At 45.1% G+C, this 16,451-nt stretch overlaps 2 protein-coding genes across 2 annotated transcripts in view; one reads left to right on the forward strand and one right to left on the reverse strand.

Moving 5' to 3' along the window:
- Positions 1-16,451, forward strand: part of LOC143299198 (transmembrane protein 272-like) — a 36,479-nt gene that overhangs the window by 19,074 nt on the left and 954 nt on the right. The window contains exons 3-4 of the mRNA XM_076612367.1: positions 216-390; positions 7,789-7,848. Of these exons, the coding sequence (XP_076468482.1) occupies positions 216-390; positions 7,789-7,848 (235 nt within the window). The remainder of the gene's footprint in view (positions 1-215; positions 391-7,788; positions 7,849-16,451) is intronic.
- Positions 4,322-16,451, reverse strand: part of LOC143299199 (leucine-rich repeat-containing protein 59-like) — a 99,556-nt gene continuing 87,426 nt past the window's right edge. The window contains exon 6 of the transcript XR_013057487.1: positions 4,322-4,452. The gene's annotated coding sequence lies outside the window, so the exon portion shown is untranslated. The remainder of the gene's footprint in view (positions 4,453-16,451) is intronic.

Raw genomic sequence — 16,451 nt, forward strand, 5'->3', positions numbered from 1 at the left:
GTGTGTGGATTTTTTTTTTTTAATGCCTTTTTTTGTCCCTCTCATTATCTGCCACCCACCCATCCGCTACCATCCCCTACCCTTCCCCAACCACTCCTTCCACCATCCACTCTCTGTGAAACCACTCCCCTCCCCACCCCCACCTCGCATTTACCCACCCTCCCTCCTTTCATCCCTACCGACCCCATTTCCGTTTGTTGTTTTTTTCCTTTCAGTCTTACGACGACCAGAAGCAGCTGTTCAAGACGAGCGTGGACTGGTCGCAGTCGGTGTCTGTGGACACGGGCATGGGCCGGCAGGACACGGTGTTACAGATCGAGGAGCTGGCTAAAGACACGGACAGCTCGTGCGAGTTCGTCTGCCGGGTGGGCAAGATCCTCTGCTCCAGTGGTGAGTCTCGGGGCTTTGAGGTATATGTGTGTGTGTGTGTAAAGGACGCAATATTTCACTGTATGGTTTGTTTCTAACTACTCTGTATTTTAGAATTAGTTAATATAAAAAGAATGGGCTTTTTTAGCACTCAAATAAGAGGTTAGGAATCTCTCTCTCTCTCTCACACACACACACGCACGCACGCACACACACACACACACGGATATGCGTCACGGAACCTGACGAATTCATCATTTGCTAATCAAAGGAGCAGCGCTCAAGGGAGGTTTCACAAGATGAAAGGGACACAGCGCCACGTCGGAAAGAGAGATGGTCCGTTCTTTTGACTGGAAGCTTGAGACTTTTTGAAACGGGCGGAAGTGGAAAGCGGGTATTCTAAATCGGCGGAAGGCAGTCAGCATCGCGGCGGAAATAACGAGAAGGCAGCGCATGTCTGGAGGACACGAAAGGGAGAGAATGACAGAGCCGACTGGATCATTGAAGGACTGAAGGACGGAGCGGGTGCTAGCAGAGAAACTAACAATCTTGTCGTCGTGTCTGGTGCATTCAGAGAAAATTGGATAGGAAAATCTAGGCCAGTCGGTTTCCAGTATCTTCATTATTTTTTCACGACATAGTAAGGCCATATATATTTTTTTTAAGACAGTGCATTATTCCTCAAATGTTTGGCCGATGTCGAACATTATGTGCACTTTCTTTTTTTTAAAAAGTTTTAATCTGTTCTTTTGGGTAACAAATATAGATATAGCTTTATTCGATTATCTGCTTTATCAACAGCAATCACAACACCATTACTATTACTACTACTGCTAATCTACTCCTACCCATAATAATAAAACTGATAGCAATGATAATGATAATAATAATGATAATAATCAAGGAATATGAACTCCAGAAAGAAGGGGAAGAAACTAACGTTGACACGTTTTTTGCTCTGCAATCCTCAATATTGAGAACCTGGCTCCTCTCTGCCTCCCTCACCCTCCCTTCACTCACCTCCCGCACACAAAACCCTACTCGTGCTGCACCCCATCGCACAGACCATCCTGCCCACTGGTGAGTACAGCTGTCATCTGAACAGGAGACACTGCCAGAAACTGTCATCAACAGAATGACGCGAGCTATGAAGTCAGCGACCGGTTCCCAGACGAGCTACACACTTTCTGATTGGCTTGGCCGAGACAGCTGGCACACGCAACACTCAAACCGCCATTCGCAGATGGCGCTCTTTCATGGCGTTGAACTTTCCCGTTTGTGACCACTCTCATGAGACCCTGGAAACTTGTAGCACTACATCTTTGAGGCGGCAGACATTCCTCGGTAACCAAGTCATGCAGCCAATAAATGGCAGATGAATTTGTACCAAAGTTGTCACTGCGCAAGCACAAGGCTACCCACATCTCTTATCCAAACTCCAAAGATAGTGTCGGCACATTATGTTCATCACGTCCCTAGTTCCTCGCGTGGATAATAGGAGGACGTACCATGAGGGACTGGAAAACACAGTTTGCTGCGGTAAAGAGGCGAAAGTGTCAACAATCTGAAAGCTGACAGCAATCAAGTATGAGCAAATTCGAGGACTTGGTTAGATGACACATACGATTCGGGCTAGGGGAAGGGGGAATGAGTGAGGGCAGGGGGTTGGGCATTGCAGCTGAACAATGAGAAGAAGAGTGATATTGAACGGCGTTTCAGACTGGGGTGCTTTGGGCAGTCTTTCACGTGCAGTGTGTGTGTGTGTGTGTGTGTGTTTCCAGTCCGTCTTTCCAGGAGCAATGTGATGCACTTACGAATTTAAAGAAAAGGTGTGTCCTGTTTTTAAAAACCGAGTTTATAGCAATAATGACGACAGACGCAACAATGACAATAATATGAAGGAGAATAAAAAGACAAAAAAAGAAGAAGAAATTCAATGCATCATTAAATGTAAGTAGAAACACGAGAGAGAAGCTTTTTTTCTGGGGTTTTTAATGACCAGTTGAAACGTTCCCTCCAACTCTCCTCCCTCGGGCGTCCTTATTTCCTTCCCCTGGTCCCTCACACCCCCTCCCCACACCCCCAGGGCAACCCACCACCCCGTCCTGGTAACCACACAGCATCATTACCATCTGGCCAGGAAAATATTCCTGTCTGTGACCGAAAACAGCCCGAGAAAACAGGCATTCCTCGTTATCTCATCACACCGCCGGAAACGGTTTCAGATGGGATCCTAACAAGTCACTTTAGCGCAGTGCAAGAACAGACGCCGCTCTTAATCTGCTTTCACTATCAAACAGTGCTGCGTCGGCACACGCATGCGTATCGTCGCGTCCCCGGTTCCGTGCATGAATAATAGGAAGACGTGTGATGGGACACGAGAACACAATTTGCTGCCTGCAGAGTCTGTCAGTGATCTGGGGGCGTCACTGAACAAGCGTCTGCACAGTCTGATATCTTGTTAGGTGGCGCATACATTTTGTTTGAGGCGTGAGTGTTGGGGTGGTTTGAACTGCAAAAGGAAGGGGGGTGGGTGGGTGAGGGTATAATCGTTCTGTGGACTAAAATGATGGGAGTATACAGTTTTTCACGCAGAATGGGTGTGATGATGGATGTGTGTGTGTGAATTGCGTGCATGTGTGTTGTTCTTGTTCACTCATTGTCCATGACAGCCCTGTTCTGAACAAACACAATCTGACGATTTGAGATCGGTTTTCCCTTTCATACTGTGTTAAGAACAACTGCAACAATACAAATGAATAAATCTACCATCTGGATGAGGGAAATTAGGAAATGGACACAACCTGAGAGGCTGGCATCTATCGCTTTCTGCCGAAAGGGCTGTAATTACTTCGTACCGAAGCAAGCAACGTGTATCACAGCGGCAGACGCCGCTAGTTATCGAACTCCGCAGACGAACAGTAGCGGCAATGTTCGCGCACTCGTTCCCCATCTGTGTGCATTTTTGACATAGTCCTGAGGAAGACCGTGATGAACTAAAAACACTGACTGATGCAGGAAAAAGAGTCTGTCAAAATATCATGGCATGTTGTTCACACATGTGTTGGGACTGTCCTGGGTTTTATGGGGTGAATGTCGGGGTGGGAGGGGGGTTAGTGGGGAGGGAGACAGAAATGTTGGGACCATCCAGGGTTGCATGGTGTGATTGTTGGGGTCGGGGGTGGGGGTGGGGGGTGGGGTGTTAGTGGGGAGGGAGACAGAAGCGTTGGACTATCCAGGGTTTTGTGTGGTGATTGTGGGGGTGGGTGGGGGTTACCAGGGAGGGAGACAGTGCAGCGGAGCCGAGAAGCTGGGCGATGAGGTGGGATGCACGTCAGGGCTGGTAGAGAGGGGGCAGCAGTTAACATTTCTTTTTCTTGATTCTCTGCTGTGGACAACAGCCATGCAGGCAGTAGTATTGCTTCAGCTGTTTCATTTCTCTTTTTATTTGTTTAACCATATATGTTGATTGCTTACGGGATTGGACGTTTACGTGTGTGTACGTGTAGAGTGTGAGTGCGTAGGAACAGTTGGTTTGGTTTTTAATCTAAAATCGATCACACTGGCACCTTTATCGCAGTAACTATGGTAAATTGTATTGTAAAGCCCAGAATACGACGAACAATCTTGCACGATTCAAACACTTAAACTACAACGTAATGTCCCAGTCTAAAACTAAAATAATCATAATATTCTAGTATCAAACTAACCAATGCATGCGCGCGCGCGCACACACACACACACACACACACACACACACACACACACACACACACAGGGAGACACAGAGACACACACACACACACACACACACACACACACACACACACACACCTGAAGACAAAAACTCATCTACATATCAAAGGCATTCAAAAAGACCAGTTTTCGGACATGATTTCAAAGATAAAAGGATAAGGGACGGCGGAAAACCGGTCCATCCTTTCGATTACAAGTTTGGAAGTTTAACATTGGCGGAGCTCGGTGACGACGGGAAAGTGGTATTCTGCAGAGCCGGAAGTTAGCATCGCAGTGGAAATGATCAGATGGCGCGCATGTCTGGACGACGTCAAGAGAGAATGGCAGCTGTGGAAGCAGGAAAGGGAGAGAAATTAACAAGTTTGTCATGGTTGGTGCACCGAAGGCCAGTGAAGCAAACTTGGTCAGTCAGTCACTGGGATCTCTATGATATTTCACAACATGGTAGTTTATCTACCACATGAAAATCTGCTTTTTTTTTCTTACGGAATGTTTTCTTTTTCTGCTTCCCTAGAGTTATGGCCCTTGTGTTAGACATGCGTGCTAAGGTGGTTTTGTTGGATTCTGAACATTGACTTATGAGTCTTCTCCTTTATTATCATATGATGAAGTATTTCAGTTGGGGTCCTCCTTCCTATCTCTCCAACCCTCTCAGTACCTACATTGTCATCTTCTCCAGAAACATTTCACCAAATATGAAGGTCGAGCTGGAATATATTTTACCTTGATGACAATTTCCTACAACTGATAGTTAGATCAGATTTTCATTCAGTTTTACAGCAGATATTTCCTTGCATTGATGTAGCCGACAGGTAAAAATTGAGTCCTGCAGCTAAGTCGTTTACCACTTTTTTAAATCTTGGCAGTCGATGGGGATTGTTGGTGTTGTGATGGTGGTGTGTGTGTTTGCTGTTGTTGTGTGTATTTGGTATGGGTGTGTTGTCAGGGCTACCCATTGCACTCTATATTACTCTCTTTCCATTATTTCATTCTGTTTTATGCTTTATTTTACATTTGATTTATCGTGGTTTGTGCAACTGGAATTTTTCTCTGCGCTTTTCAAGTATATGTATGTATGTATATATATATATATATATCTTTTTTGTCTTCCAACAACACTGTCCATTGGAAAACAAAAAAAGATTTTATTTTATGCATCAGGTATTCTTTTTTACATTTTCTATGGTGTTCTCTCTCTCTCTCTCTCTCTCTCTCTCTCTCACACACACACACACACACACACACACACACGCGCGCGCACACGCACACACACACACACACACACTCTCTGTCTCTCTGTCTCTCCTGCTGCTTCTTCTTTTTCTTCAGAACACCTTCATCTTGTTGAAGATTATTTCACACTTAAGTGGGGACAATCCGAGAAAAAACTTTCTATTCAGATTCGGTGATGGAATGTCTTCCGAGAGTGCAGCTGCTGCAGTCTGGGAGCACATTCCGATTCAGGATGGTCCTTGGGAAGGAGTATTTGTGGTGTTCCGTTTTGCAGGAGGGGACATGGAGTTGGTGTGGCGGGTTCGACGTCTACCGGGAACTGGGGACATAGGAACAGAGCGTACTGGCTGTCTATTGAAATCAGTTTGTTGTGGATCTTGTAGAAGTTTGTAAGGCGTGCCTTTTGTCTCCTACACTGCAGCGTTGCCCATTCCAGGTTGTTCAGCATGTCGACTACACTGGAGGTTCTTCTGTACTTTTGGCACACCCACCTTGTAGCTCGACGTTGGACAGCCTCCAAGCTCATGATATGCTTGTTATGTCTCGGTCTTCTATAAGTATCAGTCTGTCTGTTCACCACTAGTTTCACTCTTCCTGATTTTGTGTAAACTGCGTTTGCTGGATGGCATTGAACATGTTCACAACATTTTTCTCTCTGGGTATTTAGTATGACAATCCCTCTCGCTCTGTCCACGCCCACACCCTCTCTCTTACCAGAGCCCACCGAGATAAACTAGAACTGTTAACCCTGAGTGGTCAGTGTTCTCGACCTTTTTAGTTCCCCAAAACCTGCCACGCCAGGATGATAGGACGTGGATGTGAAGGGCTGTCACCTCCACTTTATCCTGTGAATGAACCCATTGCCGCAGAAGCCAGCCTCGTACAACTTTGTCCAAAGACAGAAGAGAAGAATGAACAAATAAAACAGGCGGGACAAACTCAAAGAAGGATTTGTTGATGAATCTTCTTTTCTTCAAGATCGATAGAAAAGATGGACACGTGGGGTGTAAAATCAATGTGCAGCGGCGTTTCTATAGCGTCAGTTTTTTTGTTTTTTGGGGTTTTTTTTTGTTTTTTTAATGTATTCCTTTTTTTTTCGGTTTTTAGTTGTTGTTGTTGTGTAAATGGTGGGTTGCCAGTCCGACATACAACCCTCCACCTTTCTCGTTCTGGACTCGGGACCCGGGACCAGGCAATGACGGTGTAAATGTCCAGCGGAGATTGGGGGAAATTGGGAGCAGGTGCTCGCTGAGAAGGACAGTAAAGAAAAAGAAAAAAAGAAAACGCTGGACGCAGTGAAGAGCGATAAGACCACACCCAGTCAAGACATTTATTGCTGCCTGCTATTCACACACCTACACCCCTTCAAACAAGGATAATTGATGATAGAAATTGTCTCAATAACTTTATATAATCACTGTATGCTTCATGCCCTCCCCCCCTTCCCCCCCCCTCCCGGCCCAGTGGATCTCAGTTGTGTTCAGTTTACTGAACAACGTTCGTCTTTTTTGCGGGTTGATGTGCATGTAAAAAACCAGCACACAAAAAATCACGACATAGTATTTTCTGTATTCTAATCCTATTCATTTCGAAACGATAGCGTCGAGGGCTGACCGCTGGGAGACGTGGGTTCGAGTCCCAGCAGAGGTGGTAATTTTTCGGCCCATGGCCGGCTCCTACCCAGGGCTAAGTGTGATGAAATTTGAGACATGTGAATACCACGAAGTCGATTATCGTCCACTTTGTGGATGCGTCTTGGGCGTGTTGCTCAAATTTCGGCAGCTCTCCCATCTGTTTCCGCGACTAAACAGTTAGTTGGGGTTAATTAACTGAGCAGTTAGTTTCTTCACTTACTGTTTGTGAATAACTTACTTGATACAAATGATGATATGGTTCATCAGCCGTCATGTTAAAACTGAAGTGCAAAGTGTGAGCACGGTATAAGCTTTAAGCTTGTTGATGCTCTTTGTCTTTGTTTGTATAGTTGTCATAGTTATGTACTGTTGAACAATCAAAGATTATTGAAACCTATTAGTTTGGGGATTCGTAGGTGGTGTCCTGCATATGTTTCACCCTCTATCTATCCTGTTTCTCCCAACTCACCATTCACCCCCCCCCCCCCCCACTCCCCGCCTTTCCCCTTACTATTTTTTAAACGTAAACGAAATTTTCTGAAGACACGCACCTGGCATTGTACGGCAGTTAGATACATACAACACAAAATCATACATAATTTGCATTTATACATCATGGAAATTCAAATATGTGCACACAAGGCCCAAAAAAATACTTCATACCTCCTCTCAAGCGCCTAATATTGAAAAGTGACAAAATATTACCTTAACATAATGTCTACAATCACTTTTTTTTGCAAACAAGGCCAGTAGTTTCAGTTCAAATGAAACTTGTTTTTTTCCTTTCGTTGTCCAGATCTAATGACGGTGATTCTGGCGGTGTCCATGATCATCCCTGTTGCCATGATAACTCTCGGTGAGTGCATTTTTTAGACTCAGTGTTTCGAAACTTTAAAAAAAGAATTTACGGACACACCCATTTGAATCTCACCTTTCCTTCGGCGTGCGAGTGTATGTGCTTGTTTTGTTTTTGTTTGTTTTATTTTCTTTCTGTGCATGTTGTTGGTTCGTCGAGTGGAGGGCAGAGGAGGTTGATTTAAGTATCGTGATTTGGGGTGTTCATTATTTAGGCATTGTGACGTATGTCGTTGTGATGTATGTTATGTGATGAGGTTTGGTTTTAAATATATTTGGATTGGTTTGATTAAGCAATGTGATACTGGTGTTAAGTATTGTGATATGATTTTTTTAAGTGTCGTTAATTGAGGTGTACATTATTTACGCATTGTAATGTATGTGGTTGGTTTTTAAATGTATTGAGATTGGTTTAAGTAATTTCATGCTGGTGTTTAAGCATTGCGATGTCTGATGTGCGTTTGTTTAGGTGTTGTGCTGTATGATATGCAAATTGAGTGTTGTGTGTGATTTTTTGTGTGTGTATGGACGTAAATGAGAGTGTTAGCCGCATATGGAGAGTTATGCTTGCTGAAAGTCATTATAATCTTTAAATTCATGTTTTTACAAACCAGTTCTTTTTTTTTTCCTTACTTTGTACACCGCAGTGTGAGCATGGTTTACTTGGAAAGGCGCTTTATGATTTAAATTATCATCGTCACCATGATAATCATCATCACCATCAACATTATTATCATTATAAGCATTATCATTCTTCTCATTATTATGCCTTTCACGTACGTCAAGAGCATGCTGCACACGGGACCTCGGTTTCTCGTCTCATCCAAAAGGTTAGCGCCCAGACCACCACTCAAGGTCTAGTGGAGGGGGAAGTAAAAGTCTCGGTCTGGTGCTGGACTGGAACCCGGAGTCACTCACTCCCTGACCGGGCGCATTATCTCCAGGCCACCGTCTTGTGTTCGCCGTGCTAGCAACGAACATACAAGGACAGGAAGACTGGAGGATTTCCGTCCTGTACCCTTCCCCTGTGACCCCCACCCCACCCCCTTTCTCCTGACACTGGTCCTGGTCCTGGTCCTGGTCCCTCATCTTTTTCTCCTGCTCCAGTCGTCCTTGTGCCGCCCCTCGTTTTCTCCTGTCTCCCCCTCCCCCTCCCGCCTCCCCTTTATCGTCTTCTTCTGTGTCTTTATTGTAAAGCTGTGTCCCCCTTTTTTTTCTGCGCGCCTGTCTTCTTCCTCTTGTTAGTTCTTGATTATTCTTTTATCTTCCTTCCGTCTTTCCTTCCCCTGCTTCCAAAACCATCTCTCTCAATACAAACCACAACGCACACATCTACCACCCCGTACATACATATCTTCGTCCGACCCCTAACCTACTGCCCACGCCCAGCGTTACTGTAACAGAACTCAATAGTAATTCATCTTCAGTTCTGTATGACTTCTGTCTCTGGTCCCCATGTTGCTGGTGCTGCTCCTTCGTCTCTCTATCCCAACCCACTCTTACTCCCTCTCTCCCTGCCCACTGTCTCCCAACCAACTACCTCTCCCTGCCCACTGTCTCCCAACCAACTCCCTCTCTCCCTGCCCACTCTCTCCCTGCCCACTCTCTCCCAACCAACTCCCTCTCTCCCTGCCCACTCTCTCCCAACCCGCTCCCTCTCTCCCTGCCCACTCTCTCCCAACCCACTCCCTCTCTCCCTGCCCACTCTCCCAACTCACTCCCTCTCTCCCTGCCCACTCTCCCAACTCACTCCCCCTCTCCCTGCCCACTCCCAACCAACTCCCTCTCTCCCTGCCCACTCTCTCCCAACTCACTCCCTGCCCACTCTCCCAACTCACTCCCTCTCTCCCTGCCCACTCTCTCCAAACTCCCTCTCTCCCTGCCCACTCTCTCCCAACACACTCCCTCTCTCCCTGCCCACTCTCCCATAACCAACTCCCTTTCTCCCTGCCCACTCTCCCATAACCAACTCCCTCTCTCCCTGCCCACTCTCTCCCAACTCACTCCCTTTCTCCCTGCCCACTCTCTCCCAAGTCACTCCATCTCTTCCTGCCCACTTTTCTTCTTCCTGTTTTCTTCCTTGCCTCGTTTCCTTAATGTCCTCACAAAAAGTGAGTGTGTGCCATTTTTCACCTTTCTGCTCTTTGCTCGCCCGACTTCCAGAAGTCCCTCCAGTATTTACCCATACGCTTTTCTGATGATGGGAGCGTTGCAAAAAAACAAACAACTGGTGTGATGGTTGTGTACACTTCGTAAAAGAAGAGAGAGAGACAGAGAGAATGACAATGACAATTATTTTAAATGTCCATTCAGTTAAAAGAAGCCTTTCGGACTCGAGGACATTGGGAGAGATGGAGAGGGAGAGAGAGAAATGAAATGAAAATTATTTATTGACAATAGCCTATTTGGGATGTGTGTGTGTGTGCGGGGGTACGGGTGGGGGCGGGGCTAGCAATTGAAAAGCAAATGACGCACAAAATGAAATAAAAAAACAACAACAAACAAACACTAAAAGCTTGGAAGTACGAAAACGAAACAAAATCTCCATTGTGCCTGCTGTCTCATGTGTATATTTATTGGCTAATGCTGTAACAGGAAGAGAGAGGGGGGGGGAGACAGAGACACACGCACAGAGAAAGTGTGAGAGAGAGAGAGAGAGAGAAGGCGGGATATAAATTCAGCCGAAGGAGGTTTACGTGGCTTTGATTCTGCCCCACCTGTCAGTCTTTAAAACATTAGCGCAGTCGATCGATCTCAAGTGAAGCTCAAGGGTGGGGGATGGGGGATGGGGAGGGAGTAGAGTTTAAAAGAGTGCATGAGGAGTGGGGAGGTCATGGAGATGGAGGGGGTTGGGAGGAAATGATGTTGAGAAGGGGTGGTTCGCAGTAAGTGAAAAAAAAAAAAAAAAGACGCCAGTTTCTCGCTCCCAATAATTTGTTTTTCTTCTGTAGACTTGTGATGAGCGCTGGCGGGATTTGTGTGTGTGGCTGGGATTAACAACCGAAAACTGAATTACTGGGTGGGTTTTTTTTTTTTTCCTAGTCTTTCTTTTATACCACGCACAGGCCAAAGATATTGCGGGTTCAGTTTCAGTCGCACGCTCTCTCTCGGACACAGACATACATAGTTTATATATAGATATATAATGTGTGTGTGTGTTGTCCGAGAACTGTAAATAAGAAAGCGAAGACAAGTCACAAAACATTTTAGTGGATAAAATTAGTTCTACGCTGCTTTGAAGTTTGTCGACTGGCGAGAAATACATTGAGAATGTAAAGAAAGAAGTCGTCTTCCACCTGTTTTCAATCTGAGAATAGAAACCGACTTGATATAGAGTGTTGGCATCCTCAGTGCGTGCTCGTGTGTGTGTGTGTGTGTGTGTGTGTGTGCAGTGGGGGAGAGGGACGTTTGCAGAAGGTTTTCCTCCAATCACCCGAAACATTTTCGTTTTGGTTTTCAATCTGAATCTCTGAATCTTATATGCGCCTACGAGTGCGCTTTCATTTTTATCTTTTCAGTGACTGTTTTCGTTACATTACTTCTTCCATCTCTATGCTCGCATCCAGTTCCCCCCTCCCTCCCCTCTCTCTGTAGTAGTAGTAGTAGTAGTAGTAGTTTAGAGACAAAACGAGCTTTGAAGCTTATAAGCAGTCCCTTTTTTTGTTTCACAACATCTTTCGTTAGAGATTTTGGTCAAGGTTCGACGCTTCATTTGCATTTTATTCGTTCATCAAACTGCGCGCACGCGAGCGTGTGTGTGTATGTGGGTGGGTGCGTGCGCGCGCGCGCGCGCATGTGTGTGTGTGTGCTTGAGTGTGTTTGTGTCCTGTTTCTGTGTACTTTTCCGATTTTTGTTCCACATCTTTGTACGTATTTCGCAATTCATGCTGTCCCCATTTAGTTCCAACTGAACAGAATTCGTTCGTTTTCTTTTAAAAGCTCCACAACTGAAAATAGAAACGATATACTTTTATCAAACTCTGAAAGCAAATAAAAAGTTTTTTGTCGCGGTTTTTTTCTTCTTCTTCTTCTTTTTTGTTGTTGTTTTTTCTATTTTTTCTTCTTTTTTTTTCTGCTCACTGCTTTGAAGTCTGACGACTGGGTAGAAATGTATGGAGGCCATAAATATAGAGGTCTTTCATGTCCTGTTCTCACACAGAGAATAGAAACTGACGGAGTAACTGATGATCAGGGCACACATGACAGAGCGAAGGAAACCTTTTTTTTTTTTTATCCATCACATCGTTTTGTTTTTATCATTTCATCTTGTTTCTTTAAAGCAAGCAAGCGCGCACGCGCTTGTGTCTGTGTCTCGGGTACAGTCTGTTGGTGTTTTATCATATCACCCAAACTTTTGTGAGTTTTTTTTAAAAACAATGTTACGGATCTGCTAGTAAACAGAGCTTTTCCCCACTTCCTCTTCATTGTCAGTGAAGTTTTTTTTTCCTCAATATATTTCCTCCACAGATTAGACTCTTCTCTTCCCCCCGCCCCCCACCCTCTCTCTCTCTCTCTCCCCCTCTCCCCTTCCCCTCGCCCCCACTCTCTCTCTTTCGCCCCCCCCCCCGCCCCACACACACTCTCTCTCTCTCTCTCTCTCTCTCTACAAGTTACGACAACCCAGTTTACGACTTCCAGCGAAACTTTTCTCCCACCAGCCAACTGTCAGTAGTTATTCTTACTGCTACATTATCCCTCAAGCAAGACCTACTTTTTAGCTACATATTAATCTGTGTTTGTTTCTTTGATTTTTGTCTTCAACTTGCTGTTCTGTAATTTGCACTGTCCTCGTTTAACACTATAAGAAGATCAGTCGTTCACTTTTCTTTTTATTTCTCAATAATTTTTTAACTCAGAAATTTGCTCACAAAACTACTTATTATTGATCAGTTTTGTTACTCGCTACTTTGAAGTCTGTCGACTGGTTAGAAATGCACGGAGGCTGTAGGTGGAAGTCGTATTTCACGTTCTTTTTCTCTCATCACCCAATTGTCAGTTGTTCTTACCACTGCATTATTTCCTCTGGTGAGACCCACTTTTTTTTTTTAGCTGTATATTAATCTGTTCGGGAACGCTCTCTCTTTACCTCTCTCTCTGGTTGATCTCAGAGAACAATTAATGCCAAAGGAGTGTCAAAGACACCCTTCTCTCGTCAAACGTATTCTGATCATGACTCAATGAATGAGGTCGATATTTTTGGCTGATTTAACACTATCGTCATGTCTGCCTTTGGTCTCAGTTACTAGGCGTTTCAGATTTCGTACGTAACCTGTATTGTTATAATTCTGTTTGTTGAATATTAGATTTATTTGTACCAATAAACTATTGTTTTCACACACCGCTTCTGGATGGGGAATGGAATGTTCGTAACCACTCTTTCTCTTTGTGGTTCACATGCCAGTCTGTTCCGATTTGTTGGACATATTCACCCTCTACCCAGCACCCTAATGCCATCCACGTTAATGCCCATTCTGAAACCTCTCCCAATCTAGACAGCTGGGGCTTTTTTTTTCTAGGTCCTTTACGTCGTTCCACCTTCTACTATTTTTTTCACATTCTTTTCTTTTTTCCCCCTCTTATTTGTCGCTTCGTTTTGTTCGCCTTTTTTCCTTGTGTGGTTTTCTTGGCCTCTTCTTCTTCTTCTTCTTCTTCTTCTTCTGTTTTCTTCCTGGTTGTCCACAAGAACTCAGACCCCTTTTATGTTGCCTTGACAGAATCCCCTCCGTCTCCTTTTGACCCAGGGAAGCTTAGTGACAATGGATGCAGCTCCCCCAAACTTCCTTTTATTACATTAATCTGTCACTGTGGTTCCCAGCTGCACGTGCGAAATGCCTGTGGGCACACATAATGGGCAGTCATCTAATTGCGCTCTCGGTCTTCATCGTGAAAGTGACTATTGGATAACATGACTGATGGCGCAAACATGTTGAGATGATGAAACAGAAAAAAAGTGTTCTCTTCAGATAAGATCGGCATTTTTCCTTTCCGGTTCAACACAAGTCGTCGGCTGGTTATCACCAGTGCAATATCAGTATGGTTCGTTGGTTTATTTCCTCTTGTTCCTTTTAATGCGGTGGGAGTACATGCCTTCGTGGGGAAATGTAGGAGCAGGGTGGCATCTGTAAGCATGTTATTTCTTCACACTTCTTTGCGCCTTACCGCCTTCTCTTTCTGTGCCCATCCTCTCAAGCCCTTTCTCCTCCATCTTCTTTCCTTCTCCACAGTGTTCCTATCACCCCCTGTTGCTCTTCCACACCACCCGTACCTCCTTGCCTTTGTACTCCGACACAGGCGGGCTGAACTAGCGGTACTCATTACGGTGAAAGTGGAGAGGGTGGGAAGAGAGGCATGAAAATGCAAAGTGTACAATGTGATGGAGGAACTAATAAAACCATAAATGTACATGCACAGCAATCGGCTACGATGTGAGAGAGAGAGAGGGGGGGGGAGGGGATGGAGATGGTTTATTTGTTTCAGGCCAAAGCTGCTCGTGAAGGGGTATGTGAACATTAAGTACCACTTGTCAGCGAAAATGCAATAGAGCACACACACACACACTCTCTCTCTCTCTCTCTCTCTCTGGAAGTAGCATTTTCTCAAAAGCTGAATGCAGATGTAGGTTTCTCAAAATACTCGAATCAGTAGTTTCCCTCCCTCGTTGCTTCCCTCCATCCCTCCTTGCTTCCCTCCTTGCTTCCCTCCCTTGTTGCTTCCCTCCATCCCTCGTTGCTTCCCTTGCTTGCTGCTTTCCTCCCTCTTCCCTTCGTCAGTAAATGTCCGAGTACAGCACGGAGAACTGTCCAAGTCTGCCAAACTTTGGCTGCCTTGAATTGGACTGTGTGATTTTCAGGCAGTTTAGCTCGCATTGAAAGCCTAAAGTGACTCCTTATCAAGGAAGGTTAAGGTCATTAGTTTGTGGAAACTTGACTCGCTGGCTGCATGAGGGGTGTGTGTTGTGTGTGTGTGTGTGTGTGTGTGTGTGTGTGTGTGTGTTTCGCGAACAATATGAGCCCTGAAATAGATTTCATACTGAATGCAGTTGATTTTATTATATTAAAAAAAAAACGCACGTAATTACAGTCATTCTCTTAATTATGGCGCGCTCGTGCGCCCCCCCCCCCCCCCACCCACAGACAGACACAGAGAGAGAGAGAGAGAGAGAGAGAGAGAGAGAGAGACTTTGTTTCAGGCTTTCACAAGTAAAAATGGAATCAGTTAATGAGATCGATGCAAACGGAATGGGTGGGGAGAGTAGGGACGTTGAAGACGGATGTTTGAGAGCTGCGAGTGAAAGAGCGAAAAAAGAAGGGTGATCATTTCCTGTTCTCTTGTAGCGGGGCCACTTGAAACGAAAACCGAGTTGTTTCTTTTTAACAAGACGCACGCCATTCATACACGTGGAGGACTTTTTAACTACACTATCTCACACAGACATGCATTCATACTCTCTCTCTCACTCACACACAGAGCTGCCAGGCAAAAAACGTTTGCAAAAGTTATGGAACGCCTTTCAAAGATTAACAATGGATTTTCTGGAACCAATGCGAAATAATGAATGGATGTTTCGGGTGGGAAAAAAGCATAATGATGCCGAATCATTAAGAATGCTTGAAACTCCCTTTCATCTGCCGTCCTCTTTCAAAATAAAACAAACAAAACCTAAGTTTGGGTCGTTACAGCTTAATGACAATCGCGATTTTGAAGGGTCCTGATAATAATCATTGTCTCCAACAGAGCAGCCGGCTGTCGTTTCATGCCGGAATACTGACACAACCTTGAGAGCAGTCTTTTCAAATGCATGACTACATGACTATTGCCCCGATACTCAAACGATCCTAAAAAAACCCTCCCCCCCCCAAACACACACTAAAGTCTCTATACGGTTTATTCTTGCCCAACGCTCGGTAGACAGATTGACATAAGCTTACGACAGGTGCAATAGCCGAATGGTTAAAGCGTTGGACTTTCAATCTGAGGGTCCCGGGTTCGAATCACGGTGACGGCGCCTGGTGGGTAAATAGTGGAGATTTTTACGATCTCCCAGGTCAACATGTGTGCAGACCTGCCTGTGCCTGAAACCCCCTTCGTGTGTATACGCAAGCAGAAGATCAAATACGCACGTTAAAGATCATGTAATCCATGTCAGCGTTCGGTGGGTTATGGAGACAAGAACATACCCAGCATGCAACTCAACCCCCCCCCCCGAAAGCGAAGTATGGCTGCCTGTATGGCGGGTTAAAAACGGTCATACACGTAAAAGCCCACTCGCGTATATACGGGTGAACGTGGGAGTTGCAGCCCACGAACGCAGGAGGAGGAGGAGAAGGCAAAAGCTTACAGTCTGGCCAACAGCAAAGTGAGAGCTGCATGTTCAACGGTTTCTCCACTTGCAGTGGGGAAGTCATTTACAGCTTAGTCTTTTGGTAAAGGACTATAACTCTGAAATCAGGAGGCAAGATTGCTCTGGCTCTTAGCGTTGCGGCCTTGGGGGCTAGTTGGCCTTTGGGAACCATCCCAACGCTGACTGTCCTAAATCCCTTTTGGCCGAGAGATTGGGGATGTAAATCGGGCAAGACACTCTCCAATATAATCAAAGTCTAGCCC

Source organism: Babylonia areolata, chromosome 24 (assembly GCF_041734735.1).
Source record: "Babylonia areolata isolate BAREFJ2019XMU chromosome 24, ASM4173473v1, whole genome shotgun sequence".
NCBI lineage: Eukaryota > Metazoa > Mollusca > Gastropoda > Neogastropoda > Buccinidae > Babylonia > Babylonia areolata.